The 15,616-nt window shown below is 40.5% G+C and overlaps 1 protein-coding gene across 1 annotated transcript in view; it reads right to left on the bottom strand.

Moving 5' to 3' along the window:
• The window catches only part of DGKK (diacylglycerol kinase kappa), a 170,504-nt gene that overhangs the window by 96,391 nt on the left and 58,497 nt on the right, over positions 1–15,616 (bottom strand). The window contains exons 4-8 of the mRNA XM_070464139.1: positions 13,133–13,213; positions 11,077–11,181; positions 2,293–2,428; positions 1,487–1,590; positions 1,059–1,184 (exon numbers count right to left, since the gene is read on the bottom strand). Coding sequence (XP_070320240.1) covers positions 1,059–1,184; positions 1,487–1,590; positions 2,293–2,428; positions 11,077–11,181; positions 13,133–13,213 — 552 coding nt within the window. The remainder of the gene's footprint in view (positions 1–1,058; positions 1,185–1,486; positions 1,591–2,292; positions 2,429–11,076; positions 11,182–13,132; positions 13,214–15,616) is intronic.

Here is a 15,616-nt window from a genome sequence, read left to right as displayed (position 1 = left end):
TACTGTGTATTATCTTTTAAATACAGAATCTAAAAAATGAATTAGTGATATAACAAAAAAGAAATAGACTCACAGGTATAGAGAACAAACCTGTGTTTACTAGTGAGGAGAAGGAAGAGGGGAGGTGATGATAGGGGTAGGGTATTAAGGGGTACAAATTATTAATATTATGTATGAAATAAATAAGCTACAAGGATATATAGAACAACACATGGAATATAGGCAATATTTTATAATATGTATAAATGGAGTATAAACTTTAAAAAATTGTGAATCATCACTTTGTAGCCCTGAAATTTATATAATATTATAAGACATCTATACTTCAATAAATAGAAAAAAATTTCATCAGAATATCATTGGATACAAAAAATTCTCCAGACATTGTCAAATGTATCCTGGGGGTGGGAGAAAATAATCCCAGCTGAGAACCACTGGTTTAAAGGTATGGTAATGTTGTAGTTAAGAGCACAGTTTTTTGCACAATTATATATAAATCAAGACTGTTTTGCTTACTGGCTGCATGACCTTGAGCAAATCACTTCACTTTTCTGAACCTCACTTTCCCCTTCTGTAAATAGGGACAATGAGGGTTGGTTTAGGGTTGTTGTAAGATTAAATGAGGTCATGTATATAAAATAATATATAGTGGCAGTAATAATGTACTAATATTATTAACAATTATTAATTAACAAAGATTACAATTTCCTAGGAAATGGTAAATGAGGAAAGCAGGAGGTTTCTTAAGGGTATACTGAGAACAAATTTTTTAATTGACCATAATGTCATAAAAGAGTTCAGCTCTTCCCATTTGCTAGCAGGCTTCATCATTTAAGACCCTCAAAGATAAGAGGGAGTATTGCATCTTTCTCTCAAAGATTCCATAGCAAATTTTAGAAAGGTAGGATATTGAGTTCTACACTATAGAATCTGTATAATCTATATCTGAGTAAGGGTCACTGAGATTTCTATCTATATGCAGGCACAATCAACCTCCAATCCACCCCTTCTCTAGAAGTCAATTCTCTTAAGTATCAAGTAGATGAGAAGAGTCTTACCGTAGAATTACACCAGAGACAACGGAAATCTTGAAGTCTCTGGTAACTGCCACAGTTCTCATGACATACTGCGCACTGAGAACTGGCAGATATGTTTCCTTCTACCCACTGATGAGGCATGGTTTTCTGAAGGATAGAAAGAGACAAAATATAGAAGTTAGAGATATAAAGAGAGGAAGGCCAGCTGGAATAACCGTACTACCCCCTGGAGGACACTAGATAACCCTAAGGAAGTTCTCCATTGTCCTGCTCTCCCTACTTCGATACTAGTGACCAATGACAGGTGGGAGATGGGAGGAGGCTTTCATTCTTATAGATTTGTTGGGTCATGAGTTTAGGGAACACACCTGCTTGGGTTGTCTGTGTGTCCTGACTGAAGGGGAGATGTAAAAGGGTGATTACGAGAAAGCATGGCTGGTACTCACTACTTCATCTGCAGGCATGAGGAGGTCATCAGTAATGGATAATGTATTCCATTTGCAATCTTTGTTTGCTCTTAAAGCACATAATCTGTGAGACTTTACTTTGCACACTGTAAAAAGAAGAAAAAAAGATGGATGTTAATCTGGTGACAATGAAGATTCTAATTTCTTTCCCTAAGCTACTCTAAAAGCTAGAACCTAGATGCATCTAAGTAGTTACGACTTAACTCCAAAGGCTTATTTTCCATATATTTCAGTTTCTCTTTATTTTTCCTGGCCAAATTTTCTACCACCCAACTTGAATGGAAATTGATGATAAAAAGGAGGTGATTTTCTGTTTGTTTGTTTTCTTTCAACCATGTGACTGTATTGTCTAGTCCTCCCAGATCCAACCCTCTCTTTTTTTTTTTTTCCATTTATTTTTATTAGTTGGAGGCTAATTACTTTACATCATTGCAGTAGTTTTTGTCATACATTGAAATGAATTAGCCATGGATTTACATGTATTCCCCATCCCGGTCCCCCCTCCCACCTCCCTCTCCACCCGATCCCTCTGGGTCTTCCCAGTGCACCAGGCCAGAGCACTTGTCTCATGTACCCAACCTGGGCTCCAACCCTCTCTTTTAATTCATGAAAATTCTCCCTTATGCCAGTTTCCTCCCATCTTCTTTCCCCAGTCTGTTAAATATCATGTTTAATCTTACACTAGAGTCAGTCATGTGGTTTGAGTCAATGATACTAAAGCCACATGAACTTTTTCACCCCTGTCTCCACCCACTGAGCTCCACTTCCTAAAGGAATCAGAAAGTTACCTTCACAGATGATAACATTTTGAGATAAGGCAGGAATGCTCCCCCGACAAACATTGCAGTGCTGGGTCCGGGGACTGTGGCTCGAATACCAGTAGTGCATTCCAGTAAGAAAAGGGTTGTTTTCTGCTGCAGGTATCTAAAATAAATAAAAGAGAACAAAGAATAGAGAGTTAATCACAGAGATGGATTAGGGAAAGCCAGAAAACCTGATGCTAAGGGTGAAATGGCCAGCTATATAAGGTGTCAGAGCATGTGAAGAGTTAGAATCAAAGTTGAGCTGACACTTAATAAACCTCCCATCACTATTTTTTTCCCCAGTGGTTTTGGAAAAGGGAAAGAGAATGAGGGGGTGGAATTCCCTGGCAGTCCAGTGATTAAGACTCCACACTCCCACTGCAGGGTGCATGGGTCCAAATCCTCTGACCAGGCAAGAAAGAGAGGAAGTAGGGCTCTGACCCTGGGCTAAGGAATGCTTGTCAGGCTTTAGCTTCCTCCTGAAGATATATATTACCCTTCCTGGCTTACTGCTGCCAAGTGAGTAGAGAACTGCATTGCTGGGACAACAGTTTAATTTCAGAAGCTTCTGGCCAAAGCATTCTTTTCTGAATACCATGCTCTGACTGCCTATAGAAATTTTCTGATTAATCAATTCAATTCATTCAAAATTCATTAAATATTTACCGAGTAACTACTATGTGCTTGGCACGTTTCAAGGCACTGGGGATATAGTGATGAATAAGACAAAGTCTCTGCCCTCTTGAAACGGCATTCTGTTTGGTGTCCCTCTTTCATGGTATTGAATTTGATGTTTACTATTAACCTGCCTGTGAATGCTGCATTTGTTTAACACAGCCTATTTCTCATGACTGTTGGGCAGGCACAGTGTATAACAGCAACTAGTTTTGGGGTTAAAAGGAGAAGGGGGAGGGGTGGGCACCAAAACCCCCCCAATTTATTCTGGGTGTGCATTCCACAGGACACTTCCACCTTTTCTCTAATTCCTGTGAATACCTAATCTCTTCTTCCTCTGCCTTCCTCTGGAATGTAGACATAGGTATACACATTCAGCTATTTATTCTTGATGTTATAATCATTTGGGCATGTAAAGGCATAAGACCTTAAAATGAAATACACATTCTTCCTGATAGTGGTCCGAGAGAGAGAGAGAGAGAGAGAGAGAGAGAGAGAGAGAGAGAGAGAGAAGGATATGAGAGAGAGGAAAAAAGAGGGGGAGCAGAGAGGGCACTATTGAGGGACCTAGCACATTTAGTCTTCAACTTTGATTAATTTATAGGAATTAGTCATCTAAAACATAGCCTGTATGTGGTACTCTTTGAACCCTGCTTCCCTCTCTGGCATGCTATTTATGTTCTAAACTGCTGTTGACCAGGAAGCTTCTGGAAGGAAAAGCTACTTGGATGAGACAAAGGCTCATCTAGTATGAGGTCACTTTGTGATTGTATTATTTTTTTCATATTGAGATCCTGGCAAAGTTCCAAGATCAGAGTAGAGAGTGGAGAGTCATGAGGAAATGAGATAGACTTGGTCTTGACATACTGAGCAACCAGCACCTTTCCATTTCCCAAGCCACAAGATTATAACTCTACAAGTACCTTCCTTCCTTCCAGCTTCCCCCCTCCTCCAATAATTACTAAAAGCTACTTTGTGTCATCTACAAAGCTAAGAACTAGAGATGTAGAGATGCATGATCCATAGTTTTTGCCCTCAAGGAGCTCATAGTCTACTGTAGGAGACAACTTCCTAAACAGATCCTTCTAGTATAGAGTTACAAGTGAGCTCTCCTATAGTGTTCAAGATTCTATAGGACAAATGGAAGAAATGAAGAACTCTGAGTAGAATACTGAATTTCATGGTACAATTGGCTACATAATATAAACATATGTAAAATGGACATTGTTCTGGTTCAGCAGTAGAGGAAATGGGATTTATATTCCTTATGTGCATCTTATTGTATAAGGAAACTTTGATGCACACAACCCTGAGTGAGTATGTGTTGTATGCTGAATTATGTCCCTGCCAAAATATGTTCAAATACCTAGTATCTGTGAATGTGATCTTATTTGAAAATAGGATCTTTATAGATGCAATCAATTTAAGATGTGGTCATAATGGATTGGGGTTCCCTGGCAGCTCAGACAGTAAAGAATCTGCCCACAATGCAGGAGACCTGGGTTTGATCCCTGGGTCAGGAAGATCCCTGGAGAAGGGAATGGCAATCCACTCCAGTATTCTTGCCTGGAGAATTAACCATGGACAGAGGAGCCTGGCGGGCTACAGTCTGTGGGGTCACAAAGAGTCGGACACGACTGAGCGACACACACACACACACACACACACACACACACACACAGTGGATTTACAGTAGGCCCTAAACCAGTGACTACTGTCCTTATAAGAAAGAGGGAAATTCAGAATTCAGACACAGTCACAGGAGAGAACAGCAAGTGCTGACAGAGGGTGAGATTGGAATGATGTGTCTACAAGTGAAGGAATGCCAAGGAATGCCTGTAATCACTAGAAGTTAAGAAGAGGTAAAGAAAGATTCTCTTCTAGAGGCTTCAGGAGACCATGGCCCTGCCAATACACTGATTTTGGAATTCTAGACTCCAGAACTGTGACAGATTAAGTTTCTTAATTCACACAATTTGTGGATTTGTTGTAGCAGTCCAAGTTCTTGCAGTCCAACCCCAATAAGAAGTTTGGGGTCCAACTCTTTGTGACCCCATGAACTGTAGCCCACCAGGTTCCTCTGTCCATGGGATTTCCCAGGTAAGAATACTGGAGTGGGTTGCTATTTCCTTCTCCTGGGGATTGAGTTTATTTTAGATGCCACATATAAATTAAGACATACAATACTGTCTTTCTGTGTCTGGCTTATTTAACTTAGCATAATGTCTTCCAGGTTCATCCATATTATTACGACTGGCAAGACTTCCTTCTTTTTAAAGGTTGAACAATATCCCATTGTATTTGTATATAAAAATATTACATTTTAACCCATTAATCCACGGAGGGACATTTAGGTTACATCCATATCTTGGTTACTGTGAATAATGCTGAAAGAAACATGAGAGTGATGATACATATTCAAGATCCTGATTTCATGTCCTATAGCTATATATACCCAGAATGGAATTGCTGGAGCATAAGGTAGTTATGTTTTTAATACTTTGAGAAACTGCAATACTACTTTCTATAAGCCCTGTACCGATAATAATTTATTATTAATCTCTTTTCTCCACAATCTTGTCAGGACTTATTACCTCTTGTGTTATTTATGTTTTTAAATATTGAAGTATAGTTGATTTACAATATTGTGTTAGATCCAGGTACAGTAAAGTAATTTAATTATATATGCTGTTGTTGATATTCACTTGCTAAGTCCAGTCTGACTCTGGGACTTCATGGACTGCAGCACACCAGGCTCATCTGTCCTCCACTATCTTTCAACTCAATGGTGATTCTATCTAACCATCTCATCCTCTGCCACCCTCATCTTCTACTGACCTAAATCTTTCCCAGCATCAGGGTCTTTTCCAATGAGTCATTTCTTCTCATCAGGCAGCCAAAATATTGGAACTTCAGCTTCAACAACAGTCCTTCCAGTGAATATTCAGTGTTGATTTCCTTTAGGATTGACTGGTTTGATCTCCTTGCAGTCCAAGGGACTCTCAAGAGTCTTCTCCATCACCACAATTCAAAAGCATCAGTTTTTCAGTGTTCAGCCTTCTTTAGGGTCAAGTTCTCACATATGTACATGATTACTGGAAAAATCACAGCTCTATCAGACCTTTTGTAAGCAAAATGATGTCTCTGCTTTTTAATACATTGTCTAGGTTTGTCATAGTTTTCCTTCCAAGGAGCAAGCGTCTTTTAATTTCATGGCTGCAGTCACCATCCGCAGTGATTTTGGAGCCCAAGAAAAGAAAATCTGTCACTGCTTCTACTTTTTCCCCTTCTATTTGCCATGAAGTGATGGGACCAGATGCCATGATCTTAGTTTTTTTGAATGTTGAGTTTTAAGCCAGTTTTTTTCACTCTCCTTTCACCCTTATCAAGAGGCTCTTTAGTTCCTTTTCGCTTTCTGCCATTAGAGTGGTATCATCTGCATATCTGAGGTTGTTGATATTTCTCCCAGTAATCTTGATTCCAGCTTGTGATTTGTCCAGTCCAGCATTTTGAGTGATGTACTCTGCATATAAGTTAAATAAGGAGGGTGACAATATACAGCCTTGTCACACTCCTTTCCCAATTTTGAACCAGGTCAGTTGTTCCATGTCCAGTTCTAACTGTTGCATCTTGACCTACATACAGGTTTCTCAGGAGGCAGCTAAGGTGGTCTGGTATTCCCATCTCTTTAAGAATTTTCCAGTTTGTTGTGATCCACACAAAAGCTTTAGTGTAGTCAATGAAGCAGAAGTAGATGTTTTTCTGAAATTCCCTTGCTTTTTCTATGATCCAACAGATGTTGGCAATTTGATCTCTGGTTCCTCTGCCTTTTCTAAATCCAGCTTGTACATCTGGAAGTTCTCAGTTCACATACTGTTGAAGCCTAGCTTGAAGGATTTTGAGCATTAACTTGCTAGCATGTGAAATGAGCACAAGTGTATGGTAGTTGAACATTCTTTGGCATTGCCTTTCTTTGGGATTGGAATGAAAACTGACCTTTTCCAGTCCTGCGGCCATAGCTAGGCTTTCCAAATTTGCTGACATATTGAGTATAGCACTTTAACAGCATCATTGTTTTTAGTATTTTAAATAACTCAGCTGGAATTCCATCACCTCCACTAGCTTTGTTCATAGTAATGCTTCCTAAGGCCCACTTGACTTCACACTCCAGGATATCTGGCTCTAAGTGAGTGACCACACCATTGTGGTTATCTGGGTCATTAAGACCTTTTTTGTATAGCTTCTGTGTATCCTTGCCACCTCTTCTTAATCTCCTCTGCTTCTGTTAGGTCCTTGCCTTTTCTGTCCTTTACTGTGCCCATCTTTTCATGAAATGTTCCCTTGGTATCTCCAATTTTCTTGACAAGATCGCTAGTCTTTCCCATTCTATTGTTTTCCCTATTTCTTTGCATTGGTTACTTAAGAAATCCTTCTCATCTCTCCTTGCTATTCTCTGGAGTTCTACAATCATTCGGGTATATCTTTCCCTTTCTCTCTTGCTTTCACTTCTCTTCTTTCCTTAGCTATTTGTAAAGCCTCCTCAGATAACCACTTTGCCTTCTTGCATTTCTTTTTCTTGCATTTCTTTTTCTTGGGGTTGGTGTTTGCCATTGCCTTCTGTACAATGTTATGAACCTGTCCACAGTTCTTCAGGCACTCTGTCTACCAGATCTAATCCCTTGAATCTATTTGTCACCTCCACTGTATAATCATAAGGGATTTGATTTAGGTCATACCTGAATGGCCTAGTGGTTTTCCCTACTTTCTTCAATTTAAGCCTGAATTTTGCAATAAGGAGCTCATGATCTGAGCCATAGTCAGCTGCTGGTCTTGTTTTTGCTGACTGTATAGAGCTTCTCCATCTTCAGCTGCCAAGAATATAATCAATCTGATTTCTGTATGACTGTCCGGTTATGTCCATGTGTAAAGTCGTCCCTTGTTGTTGGAAAAGGGTGTTTGCTATGACCAGTGTGTTCTCTTGACAAAACTCTGTTAGCCTTTGCCCTGCTTCATTTTGTACTCCAAGGCCAAACTTGCCTGTTATTCTGGGTATCTCTTGACTTCCTACTTTTGCATTCCAATCCCCTATGATGAAAAGGACATCTTTTTTTGGTGTTAGTTCTAGAAGGTGTTGTAGGTCTTCATAGAACAGGTCAACTTCAGCCTTTTTGGCATCAGTGGTTGGGGCATAGACTTGTATTACTGTGATATTGAATGGTTTGCCTTGGAAACAAACTGAGATCATTCTGTCATTTTTGAGGTTGAACCCAAGTACTGCACTTCAGTCTCTTTTGTTAACTATGAGGGCTACTCCATTTCTTCTAAGGGATTCTTGCCCACAGTAGTAGATATAATGGTCACCTGAATTAAATTCTCCCATTCCTGTCCATTTTAGTTCACTGATTCCTAAGATGTCAATGTTCAGTCTTGCCATCTCCTGCTTGACCATGTCCAATTTACCTTGATTCATGGACCTAACATTCCAGGTTCCTATGCAATATTGTTCTTTACAGCATCAGACTTTACTTTCACCACCAGACACATCCACAACTGAGTGTTGTTTCTGCTTTGGCCCAGCCTCTTCATTCTTTCTGGAGCTATTAGTAATTGCCCTCCTCTCTTCTCCAGTAGCATATCAGGCACCTTCCAACCAGGTGAGCTCATCTTGCAGGGTCATATCTTTTTGCCTTTTCATATAGCCCATGGAGTTCTCCAGAGATCAAATTGCCAACATCTGTTGGATCATAGAAAAAGCAAGAGAATTCCAGAAAACATCTACTTCTGCTTCACTGACCATGCTAAAGTTTTTGACTGTGTGGATCACAACAAAATGTGGAAAATTCTTAAAGAGATGGGAATACCAGACCACCTTACCTGCCTCCTGAGAAATCTGTATGCAGGTCAAGAAGCAATAGTTAGAACCAGACATGGAACAACGGACTGGTTCAAAATTGGGAAAGGAGTACATCAAGGCTGTATATTGTCACCCTGCTTATTTAACTTATATGCAGAATGCATCATGAGAAATGCTGGGCTGGATACAACACAAGCTGCAATCAAGACTGCAGGGAGAACTATCAATAACCTCAGATATGCAGATGACACCACCCTTATGTCAGAAAGCAAAGAGGAACTAAAGAGCCTCTTGATGAAAGTGAAAGAGGAGAGTGAAAAAGCTGGTTTAAAACTCAACATTCAAAAAATGAAGATCACGGCAGCTGGTCTCATCACTTTATGGCAAATAGATGGGGGAACAATGGAAACAGTGACAGACTTTATTTTCTTGGGCTCCAAAATCACTGCAGATAGTGACTGCAGCCATGAAATTAAAAGACACTTGCTCCTTGGAAGAAAGCTATGACAAACCTAGACAGCATATTAAAAAGCAGAGACATTACTTTGCTGACAAAGGTCCATATAGTCAAAGCTATGGTTTTTCCAGTAGTCATGTATGGATGTGAGAGTTGGACCATAAAGAAGGCTGAATGCCAAAGAATTGATGCTTTTGAATTGTGGTGTTGGAGAAGACTCTTGAGAGTCCCTTGGACTGCAAGGAGATCAAACCAGTCAATCCTAAAGGAAATCAGTCCTGAATATTCATTAGAAGGACTGATGCTGAAGCTGAAGCTCCAATACTTTGGCCACCTGATGCAAAGAACTGACTCATTAGAAAAGACCCTGATGCTGGGAAAGATTGAAGGCAGGAGAAGGGGATGACAGAGGATGAGATGGTTGGATGGCATCACTGACTCAATGGACATGAGTTTGAGCAAGCTCCAGGAGATGGTGAAGGACAGGGAAGCCTGGCATGCTGCAGTCCATGGGTCACAGAGTCAGACACATCTGAGCGACTGAACAACATTACTACCTATTATTTTACACTGTTTCACCCCAAATATCTGTAACAATCCTCGACCCTTTACTAGTTACTTAAGACATAAGGTTATCTTTTTTAACTTTTATGTGCATTTTTGCTAATAAGTAGAGAAAGAAAACCTGAATTCTCAAACAATAAAACATTAGCATTTTACTGGAAAACTTGACCCCTTTCATATATAGGTTCTCTGTACTTCTTTTTAATGGTTTTTATAAAGTTTGCTAGCTTATGATTATGGGATTATAGAATCCATTATTCCTCTTGAGTACCACAGGGACTTTTCTCCTATATATCAGTTTCTTTTTAAGTTTGAATTAATCTTCCCCATTATCTCTAAAACCTTCACAGCAGAACTTTGCTTTAGGATGAACTATAGATCACTCTCTTTCTAAACCCTGGGCCCAAGATTACCCTCAGATTCATTTATTCATTCAAAGAGTATTTACTGAGCCTCTACTATGTGCCAGACACTGCTCTAAGTAAATAAATGACAAAAATCTCTCCCCTCTTGGAACTTACATAACTTCTAGTGCGGTAGGTCTGTAGAAGACTGAGCAGAGGGCATAGCCCAGAGTTGCAATGGTAGCACCACTTGTTGCAGGGAGCGGTAGCCCAGGGCTTGGTATTGTTAAGGAGAAAAGGAACCCTGCCATGCTATGGGGAAGACTGTTCCTTGCTCCTCCCTCTACATTTCCTTTGTTGTGAATGGTAAACAGAGGCAGAAAGGCATAATGGTTAGAGACACAGGCTTTGGATTCACATAGCCTGGATCTAAATCTTGGCTTTGCAACTGAGTAATTATTTTGTCTTGGTCTGGTTCCTTATCCTTGAGCCTCAGTTTCCTTAGTTGTTACTATAGTCACTCAGCAGACTCAAGTCAGGACTGCTGATTGCAGCTATGCTATTAATAACATAAGAACACCTAAGTTAGCTTCTCACATACATCTTGAGTACCTCATCCATTGAGCAAACAGGGACATCTATGTATAAAGTGGATGTGTACAGAGGTATCTAAACCGCATATTTACCAAGGTTTGAGTCTAAGTGAAGTAATTCTATTTATAGACAGATTTCCTAATGATATACATCCAAAATTCCTGATCAGATGGTATCTGCTTCCATTTTATTATTTCCCTGTTTGAAAGGTGGCTTAGCTAATGCAGTCAATTAAGTGTTTACCCATGAGAGTTGAGTGGATTCTCTATTATTTTTCCTACCTTACGAATTTCTCCCTGTTGCACGGTTTTTATGACGTTAATCCATTCTTCCATGTCTTTCCGATTGGGTGCAGCCAGCGTAACTTTTCGTTGTGGTGTGATCACCTACAGAAAGTCACATTATTAGCTGGTTCCCAACTCAAACTTTACCCCCAAACAGAACGTTTGAACTCTCTAAGATACTAGACAGGTCTACCAAGCACACCCAAAGCAACTTCTTAAATATATGACAGCAGTTCCTAGAGCCACCCCAACTAATAGCAGTAATAAACAACAATTTAAAGGCACTTACTATGTACTGGGCACTCTTCTATTGTACTTTATGTATCTTATTTATTTCAATCTTCATTACAAATCCAAGAGCTAGGCAGTATTATTTTCCCTCACTTTATAGTCAGGGTATTTTTTTCTGTGGCAAAGGGAGTTAAATGACTTGCTCAGGGCAAAACAGTAGGTAAGAAACTAAGCCAGAATTTGAATCTAGATTCTTTGGCTCCAGCACACATGTTCTTAAACACTAGGCCAAGCACCCATCTGTTACTCAAATAAAGTTGCCTGTAAATCTTACTTGCTGCTCTATCTACCTGAAATGGTAAAAGTGTTTAATTTTCATCAGGGTGTGCCTATTTCTGTTCGAGGGGAGAGTGAGACTGCAGTGAGGAAACTACAAATCCAGTTTGTTTCTTTCTTATGGTTAGGGAAAATCTGAAGAGAATTTTACTGTTATCTCTCTTAATCCTGCTTGGTGTAAGAACCTTGCAGAAACAATGAGAAAGCCATGTTGAGGGTCTAGCAGAGGTAGACCATGCTAACATCATCTTTTCCCAAAGGGCAGGGGGGAGCATGGATATCTATAGCATCAGCCATTGCTTCAATGGCCCTATTTATCTTCATTACCAGTGCCCACCACCCCAAGCCCAAATCTGGCAGCTAGAGCTCACCACACCAACAGACAATTTTGTTCTTCTTGTGAATGTAGCACAGCATGATTCTGTGATAATGGCAATAGGGACTAGCTGGAATTAGTAACAACAGTCACTCCTTGGGTCTAAACCCATTCTTACGTGGGGTTGATGCATAGTGTCTCTGTTTTAATTAGGCTAAGGGGAAACCTAGCCCTTGGAATTTTTGTAGAATGGATACCCCAAACATTATCTTGTATGCTTATCACTAAAAAGTTAAGATTTTTGGAACTGGGTCAATAGAACCCTCAGCTTTCTCCTGGGTCAGTATGATGCAATGAGAGGGAAATGAGAGTAGGGTCTCCTTTCAACTGCTCTCCTTTCAAAGGAAAATAGACTGTGGACCAGCCATGGAAGCAGGGTATTGGGCCCATAGCTCTTTAGTCTGCTAAGTACCACTCTCCACCTGCCTGAAGAGGGATCCTGCTCTCCATAACCCACCACTGAGGCTGAGAAAAAAACATTTTTGTGAGGAGATGGGTAGGAGAATTCTTGGGCCAATAGATTTGTTATTTTTCAGTGAGATTTCTGTTCTGAATTTACCTGAATGACCGTCTTATGACATTTTAGCAGTGAAATGCCCTTGAATACATGCCTAGAAAATCCTCTGCTTTCTTTGAGGTACTCTCATTAGTAATTTCAGCATAGAGTAACTTTCGCTTTGGATTTAGGTTCTTATGTTTCATCAAAGGAGAGAATGTCATGTAGCTCAAATATCTTGATATAGTATACAACATATTAGCAGTCTCTTGAAAGCCTCCCAATGATATTCATTTAAATTACCTTCACCAGAAGGACTGATTTTTTAAAATAGCCACCCCACTCCTGAAATCAGCTCTGCTTTTATATCAAACTGGTAATAGAGACCAGGGCAATCATGTTTTTCCCCCATCAGTGGGCTGATAGAAAATACTCACACGAAAAATCTTTAGCACTCATTTGCAATGCTACTTTAAGTGGATTTCCAAACACACTTTGGGATCAAAGAAGACTTGGGAAATTTGAATTCCAAATAGGCGACAGGTGGGTATGGAGACCCCTCTTCCCAGCTATCTCTCACCCTTGCCCATTCAGGCAATCCTAATCTTACTTACGCAAAAACTGTGGCAAAGGTTTCTACAGCTGCTTTCTGCCAAGGCAACTTGAGACAAATCAATTGTTTCAAAGCGTGCAAACTGGAAAGGTATGAGAGGGAGAGGGAAAAGGAACCATCTGGTTATTGAGGCAAAGATACACTAAAAAGTAAACAAACACACAGGCACACTAACAGGCATTTTTGGCAGTTATAATCCCATTATTTCTTTGGCTTGAGTGCTGGATTTATTTAGCATCATGATTTTGATTTATATATCATGTAACAAACAGAAAATTAACCAAACTAAGCCAAAAACTCAACTCTTCCCAAAACTTTTATGTGGATTTATAGGAAAGCTTATGTAGTTCAGGATTATTTAAAACTAAAGGTTTATGCTGGAGAATATAGTAGGATATTGCCTTCATGGATCACAGCCTTGTTGTGGTGAAGGGGCTTGCATAACTCAATGAAGCTATGAGCCATGCCATGCAGGGCCACCCAAGATGGACAGGTCATAGTGAAGAGTTCTGACAAAACGTGGTCCACTGGAGGAGGGAATGGCAACCCACTCCAGTATTCTTGACTGGAGAATTCCCATGAACAGTATGAAAAGGCAAAAAGGTATGACACTGGAAAACGAGCTCCCAGGTTGAAAGGTGTCCAATATGCTACTGGAGAAGAGTTCAGGGCAATTACTAATAGCTCCAGAAAGAATGAGGCTTCTCTGGTGGCTCAGGGGTAAAGAATCTGCCTGTAATGCAGGAGCTGCAGGAGATGCAGGTTTGATCCCTGGGTCAGGAAGATCCCCTGAAGGAGGGCATGGCAACCCACTCCAGTGTTCTTGCATGGAGAATCCCATGGACAGAGGAGCCTGGCAGGCTACAGTACCATAGGGTTGCAAAGAGTCGGACACGACTGAAGTGATTTAGCATGCACTCAGGCCAGAAAGAATGAAGTGGCTCACTAAGAACCTAACAGAAGCAGAAGAGATTAAGAAGAGGTGGCAAGAATACACAGAAAAACTATACAAAAAAAGTCTTAATGATCCAGATAACCATGATGGTGTGGTCACTCACCTAGAGCCAGACATTCTGGAGTGTGAAGTCAAGTGGGCGTTCAGTTCAGTCCCTCAGTCGTGTCTGACTCTTTGCGCGACCCCATGGACTGCAGCATGCCAGGCCTCCCTGTCCATCACCAACTCCTGGAGTTTACTCAAACTCATGTCCATTGAGTCAGTGATGCCATCCAACCATCTCATCCTCTGTCATCCCCTTCTCCTGCCCTCAATCTTTCCCAGCATCAGGGTCTTTTCAAATGAGTCAGTTCTTCATATCAGGTGGCCAAAGTATTGGAGTTTCAGCTTCAGCATCAGTCCTTCCAATGAATATTCAGGACTGATTTCCTTTAGGATGGACTGGTTGGATCTCCTTGCTGTCCAAGGGACTCTCAAGAGTCTTCTCCAACACCACAGTTCAAAAGCATCAATTCTTCAGCGCTCAGCTCTCTTTATAGTCCAACTCTCACATCCATACATGACTACTGGAAAAACTATAGCTTTGACTAGATGGACCTTTGCTGGCAAAGTAATGTCTCTGCTTTGTAATATGCTGTCTAGGTTGGTCATAACTTTTCTTCCAAGGAGCAAGCGTCTTTTAATTTCATGGCTGCAGTCACCATCTGCAGTGATTTTGGAGCCCCCCAAAATAAAGTCTGTCACTGTTTCCACTGTTTCCCCATCTATTTGCCATGAAGTGATGGGACCAGATGTCATGATCTTAGTTTTCTGAATGTTGAGTTTTAAGCCAACTTTTTCACTCTCCTCTTTCACTTTCATCAAGAGGTTCTTTAGTTCTTCTTCATTTTCTGCCATAAGAGTGGTATCATCTGCATATCTGAGGTTATTGATATTTCTTCCGGCAATCTTGATTCCAGCTTGTGCTTCATCCAGCCCAGCATTTCTCATGATGTACTCTGCATATAAGTTAAATAAGCAGGGTGACAATATACAGCCTTGATGTACTCCTTTCCTGATTTGGAACCAGTCTATTGTTCCATGTCCAGTTCTAACTGTTGCTTCTTGACCTGTATACAGATTTCTCAGGAGGCAGGTCAGGTGGTCTGGTATTCCCATCTCTTGAAGAATTTTCCACAGTTTGTTGTGATCCACACAGTCAAAGGCTTTGGCATAGTCAATAAAGCAGAAATAGATGTTTTTCTGGAACTCTCTTGCTTTTTCAATGATCCAACAGATGTTGGCAATTTGATCTCTGGTTCCTCTGCCTTTTCCAAATCCAGCTTGAACATCTGGAATTTCACGGTTCATGTACTGTTGAAGTCTGGCTTGGAGAACTTTGAGCATTACTTTGCTAGCGTGTGAGATGGGTGCAATTGTATGGTAGTTTGGGCATTCTCAGGCATTGACTTTCTTTGTGATTGGAATGAAAACTGACCTTTTCCAGTCCTGTGGCCCCTGCTGAGTTTTCCAAATTTGCTGGCATATTGA

Source organism: Odocoileus virginianus, unplaced genomic scaffold (assembly GCF_023699985.2).
Source record: "Odocoileus virginianus isolate 20LAN1187 ecotype Illinois unplaced genomic scaffold, Ovbor_1.2 Unplaced_Contig_18, whole genome shotgun sequence".
Lineage (NCBI taxonomy): Eukaryota > Metazoa > Chordata > Mammalia > Artiodactyla > Cervidae > Odocoileus > Odocoileus virginianus.
Note: the sequence above shows the minus strand (reverse complement) of the source record. Positions and strands in the feature narration are given on the sequence as shown.